Source organism: Arachis ipaensis, chromosome B10 (genome assembly GCF_059453495.1).
Source record: "Arachis ipaensis isolate K30076 ecotype BB chromosome B10, ASM5945349v1, whole genome shotgun sequence".
In the NCBI taxonomy this organism is placed as follows: Eukaryota; Viridiplantae; Streptophyta; class Magnoliopsida; order Fabales; family Fabaceae; genus Arachis; species Arachis ipaensis.
The window spans coordinates 29,186,641-29,194,218 of record NC_142435.1 but is presented as its reverse complement, the minus strand read 5'-3'; the positions used below and the strand labels follow the sequence as shown (position 1 = coordinate 29,194,218).

Below are 7,578 nucleotides of genomic sequence, written 5' to 3'. Positions count from 1 at the left end.
CCTTCTTGTGTGTGAAATTTGTAATGTAACATGTTCATTTCCTTCTATTCACCTGTTCAACATTTACAACCCAAGAAACTAGGAAAGGCAGGCAGAAAAAGTTACCCGTCGTCAGAGGCAGATCCTGCATAGGCAGGACAACAGCACCTGCAGAGTAAGCTGCCCAAAGTGCAAGGAGACACTTGTAGTTGCTCCCAATTCTAACGTTGAAGATAATGAGCCACTTGCCAAAAGAAGGCCCCGCCTGTTTCAAAACAACTAGAACCCACATGGTGAGAGCCCAAGGGATGACGAGGTCAGTGTTGAACAGCTAAATAAGAATGTAAACCCGTCGGAGGCACAGGAAATAGATCCAGTTACACCATCAACAACACTTATTCAACTTACTGGATACGATTTTGACAGCAAGTTCTATGTGTTAAAATCTGTTGTATATATCAATTAGCCATATTTTGTGTTTCGTGTGATTTAAGGCCTTATACTCGTTGTGTTAGCTAACTACAGTTGCATTCGATGCAGAGACTTTGATGTGAATTTCGTGCAATGTCCAGAAGTTGAGGAAATATTGGTAAATATTGAACAATGTCAGTACACAAGGCCAATAAACATGGAATCCCTCTAGACCGTGATGCCGATGAAGTCACGTTGTCTCACACCGAGCCCGGGAAAGCCTAGCTTTTCTCTTGGATTGACATAGCTTGAGAAGTCACCGACCATGCCCCTTATCGCATCAGTACATCCGATGCTTAAGAATGTCAAGTTAGGAGGGCATAAGGAGAAAAAAGTCCGAGGTTGGATTCTGAACTTGTCCCTCGATAAAGAGGCATCATTGGCAACCTATGAAGAAGGTAGGCCACATCTACAGCTGTTGAGGAAGGATCTATGGACATTGAAAGATCGTGGTTGGGTTAACAGCAACGTAAGTAATTAAACTCTATGTTGTAGTTACAGTCACTGTGTTATTCGCATATTTGATATCGTGCTTCCAAAATTTACCACGCAGATCGTGCAATGGATGTGCTACACATTCAACGATTCACGGGCTATAAGATTCAAATGTGATTTCTACTACGTGTGTCTGGGAATATTGGTATAAATTCCATATTTTTTTTGGTAATCTTACAGTACCTGTTGCCTTACTGACAGCTTCTTTCATAACAGGAAACAGTGACACGGCAGCATAACCTGGATTCCTTCGATAACGGGCCAGTTCTGGTGTATGTGGGGTTGGGTCCAAGTTTCGGAGAGGATACCAGGTTTTTCAACAAAATCGACGCAGCCAAGAGAAAATGGGTGAGACATTAGTCTATTTTATGTATGGCATGTTATATCATATTTAGATAAGAACATATTTGTTCGGGTTAATTGTTCTGCCTAGTTTGCAAAGTTTGTGTTGAATATGTTAGACTTTGCCAGATGTGTTTTCTTCATGGACTTATTGAATCGTACTTATTAATTTTGGGGAGGGGTGTGGATGTTCAATTCACCATGAATGGGGATGATTGTTTCAGTTGAGAAGGGTATGTTCATTTTATCCATACAATGACAATTTCATTGATTGATCTTACATGCAACAGACCGGTAGATTTATGTTGTAGTTTGAAGTGGTTGTCAAATATCTTGATTTCAGTTAGGTCCTAGCAACAACAATGGGGGTTAACTGATTCAGATACGGTACATTAGGATGCATGTTATACGATGCGGTTAATAGTTGAACATGTTGTACTTTTTGAATTTTTATTGCAGTGGTTTATTCCAATGTGTTTGGGAGGACATTAGGCCGTATGCGTTTAAGGTGGCAAGGAAAAAGTGTTGGTAATTGATAGTCTGCATGCTGAGATACCCGATGATCAACAGAGTAAACTAGTTGTATATGCGGTAAGCTAAGACATCTCTTAAATCCCATGAACATCGCTTATATATACACCAATAACAAAAAAAAAAAAAAAAACGAAAGAACGCTGGCTATTTTATAGGGACGACTAATTGAAGACATGGCTAAAGTGGTCATCCCCATATATGACCGCAGTACAAATGACCCGAATTGTGCATATGCTAAAATGTCTAAGCAATCAAACGGGTAAGTAGAACCGAGCAACACACCCAACAATGTATCCATAACGCAGTTGATGTAACATTGGTACACTATAAAATTTGAAAGAGTATTTTGATGAAGATTTTAAAAAATCTCTACACTACATTTTATTTATAGCAATTTAAAAAACTCCATTAATTAAAATTCAAAATTTTAGAACAAAAACTCATTTTCTCTTTTTCCCCGAATGAGAGGCGCTAAGTTAGCGCTGAGAGAGACCATGAAACCTAAGTTTTCTACCCCCATTTCAGCCACCGTTCCGCCGCCATTTCCGCCGCCGCCGCCGCCGTTATCACTGTCGTGTCCGTTGCAGTAGAGAGCTTCTCTGGTATACTTTAATTCCTTCTTTTTCTCTCGTTTTCTGCATTCCTGCTTTGCTTTCTCTCTTGTTTTCGCTTCGAAATTCTGGTTGTTGACTTGTTTCTAAGAGATCTTACTGCACTTTTCATGCATTTGTTTTCTGTCATGAATTGTTTCGAATTCGCTTGTGATTTGTGATTTTGCTTATCTCTGCTTTCAAAGCCACTAGGCAAAGATGGAAACTAGGGTTTGTAGCTGTAGTTCTCATCATTTGAAGATAATTCACTATGAAGTTCCTTAAGTGTCCTTCCTTGGATCGGTAATTGTAGTTTCAAACGAATTTGAGTTGAATTATGGGATTTTATAACATAATTTTAGTATACTGTAAGAGTATCGTGAAATTTGTCCAGGCTTAATGATTTCTTTGGTGATTTGAATTTGGAAGAACGTACTATCAGAGGATTCCTTGAAACTTATACTTGTAAGGACTAATTAGTGACTTTTAAGTTTCAACAGAATTGATTTTGGATTTGGATTTGCTCACTGGATTTGGATTAACTAGCAATTCTTTGTGGATGCAGAGATAAAGTTCTGTTATTTTAATTTATTTTTTGGGCTAGGTTCAGTTTCAACTTAAAATCCAGTGGTTAAAATATATGTTAGATAATGGCATTTTGATTCATATTTTGGTTATAACTAATGGGAATTTTAAATACAAGGATTTATCAAGCAACTCAATAAAGGGTCTAATACCTTCTTCTATTGGATAACTCACACATTTGCAACTTTTGTAAGTTCATTTTGCACTGCATAATGATATTGATAACCATAACATTCAACATAGTAAGCTTGATCCTGATTTTCTTAGGAACTTGTTGACGAATTTCTTTTTTGGTAAAATCCCTAACGAGGGAGTACTAGGAGCCTTTGGGAAAAACGTGTAAGTACTTCACACAGCAAAAACAAATTCCTGTCATATTATCTGCTATTTTAAGGTGCAGCTATGCTATATTGTATCTACAAAGTATGAATATTGTTTTGTTGGAATATTGCTTAATGCAAATATTTCTTCCCGTCTGAATCTTAAGCATCACATATTTACACATGATTACTGACTGTATCAAATAAAGGAGATAATCTGTCCTAATTGATTTTAACAATATCTGCTAGGTCACAGCAGAAGTAGCATCTATATCTATGTTGAAATTATTTGTTTATTTTTTATCCTATATGAATTCAGTTGTACACAATATATTTATATGAAAGAAGCCGCAAAGTTTGATTGTAAGAAAAACATTCTATTGCAAAATAAGAAGATAATTCAAGTTAGGAAAAAATAATGAAAAGCAAAATTAAAAGATTGGAATCCCCCTACAGGTTTCACATATGATTCTATTAGTTCCAATTGCTTGGAAGATAATTCAATAGGCGTTTTCTTCTTGCTCTTGATTATAATCTTTCGCACTCAATTTGGCTATATATTTTCTTCGAGTATAGTTGTGATTAGAGAGGTTAATAAGTTGTCACTCCTCTTAGCCTTCACAATTCTACTCAATAGTATCCAACCTGTTTTGTCAGGTAATCTACAATCTTTAAATTTTATCACATATATTAACTAAAACATATATAGAATTTATACAAAGAGATAGGTTGACCTTACAAGTCACTAGTGTGTGTATAGACCAACTTGATAATTGATATACATAACAATAGTAACACATACACATATTTTCCTAAACTAAATTATATATGCATGGTTCAATAGGGGTTGCCATAGGATCAGGATGGCAAAAATATGTGGCATACAAAAACTTGAGTTGCTACTATCTATTTGGGATATATACGGCTTGGGTTTTTGTTGGGTTTCGTCTTTGATCTTGGAGTTGAGGTACGTTTTATATATTCTAACTTATTCTTTTCTACAGCATTATTACAATTTCAGATGGAATCAAATCATAAACAAAAATTAGTCTAGTGATATTAGTGTTTCCATTGAGGGCGTTACTTTCCATCTTCATAAGGTATACTATGAATGGCTTCTTTTAATAATTATTATTTCTTCTACTACTTTGTGCTTTGAGCTCCAGTATGAGGTGTTCAATCTGCTACTTTTATGCAATTAATTGCTTAGATGATATTGGTTTAGAGTTTTATTTTGATAAATGAGAGTTAGCACTCCTCTGTAATTAAAAGTATAATAAAATTCATTGATAGAGGTGTTCAATCTGCTACTTTTATTTGTTAATGTACTTTTCACTATGTTAATGGTTTGTATTCAATGCAAAAAATCTCCATTATTAATAGATGATTCAAGCATGGCACATGCTGAAGTAACCAAATGGGATCCAATATCTTGCAGTCTTCCACTTGATGATAAGGTAATAAATTTTTATTTTAAGTTTAAATTTTTGTAGATTCTTTCATAGTTGAATCAACTTCAAGAGTTTGCCTATGAAAATATATAAGGAACTAATATTTATATCAGTTAATAATTGAATCTCTATCTCTACTTCATCCATTACTGCCACTGAGGTGCAGAATTGTTGCTAATCCTACATTAAAACCCCAGAATTATTTCACTATCCTTACCCTGATTAATCACTTTAAGTCTTTACAATGCTCATAAAATAGTTATAAAGATACCTTATCGCAGGTTAGTGGTGTTATGGAAAATATTCTGGTCTAGGGATCTAGCAACAAATTTGACTTTTTGAGAATGCATCATCCGTTCCTTTTTCTTTTTCTTTCATTTTTTTTTTCTTAGCATCAAATTAATATTTTCATTTCATCTTTTACCATAATAACTAGTAATGTTGAGGGCTGAGTAAGTTTGCATGATTTATGTTCCTCATTGCATCACAGTATAAGTTTGAAGTTTCCTTGAATTCTTATAGTTAATATTAGCAAACTAAAATTTATAATACTATTTCTTCATCATTATGTGTTGGTTCCATAGTCCAATTTTTTTTATGAATAATGAACCCTGGCAACTCCATACTCCAATCGTTGTTAATTATATAATGAAATATGAATAATTGAAATCTCTAAAATGGTATACAAATTAAACAAAAGTACAATCACTGTTTCTATCACGTCACATTAAGTCAAATGATGTAATGCATATATGAGACCTCACCAATAATCTGTCTATGATAGCCTTTGCTTGTGTATCTACTTTCTTCCTTTAAGTCTTTAACAATCTCATCTTTGTGTATCTACTTTCTTCCCCTTTATTGTCAAGATTATATGTGTTTATATATTATTGCCTTTAATTTAGTATTGCTTGATTTGAAATGGTGCAGGTATGAGTTTTAAGGTTCACTATATGCATTCTCTGTTTCAGTTCATGAATATAAAATATTCTCTAAAAATTTTTTGAGATTGCATTCATATTTTCATTTTGAGACTTTTATGTAATTAGATGATATTAAAATATTAAAGTTATTATTTTATTTTACTTTTTAAAGAAAATCAGTAATAGTTATGTAGAACAATATCATATAGAATTATGTTTGGAACTATTGACATTGAGAATTTTTTTTTTTTATATATAGAATTATGTCTTATATTGAGGAATTGTGTTATAAGAGATTTAGTTTTTAAATTTTGATATTAAAAAATAAAATTTTAATTTAAGAATATGTAAATGAGATGGGATTAATGAATGATTTAAAATTAAAAATAAATACATAATTATATGATTTGTGGAGGTTTGAAAATCTCACAAAACAGTTAATTTTTGTTAATTAAAAAATCAATTTGTGGGGTTTTAAACTATTACAAAAGTGATTTAAAACTGCCACAAAAGTCCAAATATAAAACCTCCACTAAACACACAAAACTTCCACTAAATAGATTGTGGAGGTTTTTAAAAACCTCCACAAAAGACTTCGTGGCATCTTAAATTTTGGGGGTTTTAAAAATCCTCACAAACCATTTGATTAGGGTTATAAATCTCCACAAATAAGAAAAAAAAAATGTCACAAATAAACAAAAATCTTATAGTGGTATCATCCTGATAGCATCATTCTTACTTAATTATGTAGTTGGAATTGTGGCATCTATGCCACATGGAGACATGGACTGAAGATTGTAACCTAGATGAATGGGACGATGTAAGTTTATCGATCTTTTTTGTTCTAATTTGTTATCTGCGTTTCATGTTACTTATGGGTTCAAGGAAATGAATGTTCATTTCATCTTCTTTTAAACTTGATCTATGATCTATTATCCTTCAATTAACTACTATGTTGACAGATCAGACCCCCATAAAAAGGTTCACAGGACCACGGTTTCACTAAGAGCCAATATAACAATGCAAGTTTCTAAATGACTATCATCATGGTTTGAAAAAGTTGCACTAATAATAACCATCTAATTCATATGAAAATAAACACCCGTACTAATGCATCAACCTACATTGCTTACTTTGTTAGATTGTTCACCCTCTACGTTGGGCTGTCGGGGAACTGCACGGTGTGCGGGTTTGTGGGCTTTGCAAAGGACAACTTATACGCGAACGGGTGCCTGCTTGGATGTGGCGTAGAGTAATGCAATTCACCAATGCAGAACCTGCAATTAGAGATGATGAAACGTGTAACTGAACAATGTGTAAACTCTGATTTTTTTAACCAGCAATTCGTTGGGTTTCTCTTTCTTTTTCTCCCATTCTCTATCTCTCTACTTTTTTATTCTACAAAAAATAAAATTAATAAAATAATATAATTTAAATAAATTATAAAATTATAAAAATTACATTAAATTTATAATTAAAAAATAATCATGTAATATTTTCACAGAAAAAATATATTATTATTATTATTTAGCTTTTTTATTTAATTTTAAATTTTCAATCGTTTATTTTTTTAATTTATATTTTCATCTCTCTTTCTTTAAAATTTTATTACATATAATTTGAAAAAAATATTAATATTGTAATTAATAATTAGAATCAAGATTTAATTTTTTTAAAAAAATAAATTAATTTTATAATTATCAATATAAATTTTTTATATTGATATATATATATAGTGAGAGAGAGAGAGAGAGTATTATTAAATAATAAGTATAAAAATTAATTATTTTTATTTGCATAATTCACTTAACATCTAATTAAATGTAAAAGTGTACACATTAAATTCTTTTAAATTTTGGATAATAACTGTTAAAATTAAACTCTTTCA

At 32.3% G+C, this 7,578-nt stretch overlaps 1 protein-coding gene across 21 annotated transcripts; it reads left to right on the top strand.

Moving 5' to 3' along the window:
• The first annotated feature begins 2,123 nt into the window (after nucleotides 1-2,123).
• On the top strand, nucleotides 2,124-7,051 carry LOC107624036 (uncharacterized). Of its 21 annotated transcripts, none has more exons than XR_015907059.1 (5): nucleotides 2,129-4,416; nucleotides 4,700-4,773; nucleotides 6,442-6,510; nucleotides 6,653-6,712; nucleotides 6,832-7,051. XR_015907059.1 is itself a non-coding variant. In XM_088507337.1 (5 exons), exons 3-5 carry the CDS (start codon nucleotides 4,711-4,713, stop codon nucleotides 6,997-6,999), a joined length of 300 nt encoding a protein of 99 aa, XP_088363463.1. In that variant the 5' UTR covers nucleotides 2,129-2,423; nucleotides 4,321-4,416; nucleotides 4,700-4,710; the 3' UTR covers nucleotides 7,000-7,051. The 21 variants fall into 21 exon arrangements, 15 of the variants coding, with proteins under 15 accessions (XP_088363464.1, XP_088363463.1, XP_088363448.1 ...); XM_088507337.1 differs by lacking the exon at nucleotides 6,653-6,712 and having other exon boundaries at nucleotides 2,129-2,423; nucleotides 4,321-4,416; XM_088507322.1 differs by lacking the exon at nucleotides 6,653-6,712 and having other exon boundaries at nucleotides 2,129-2,423; nucleotides 3,264-3,335; nucleotides 4,321-4,773.
• Nucleotides 7,052-7,578: the final 527 nt, after the last annotated feature.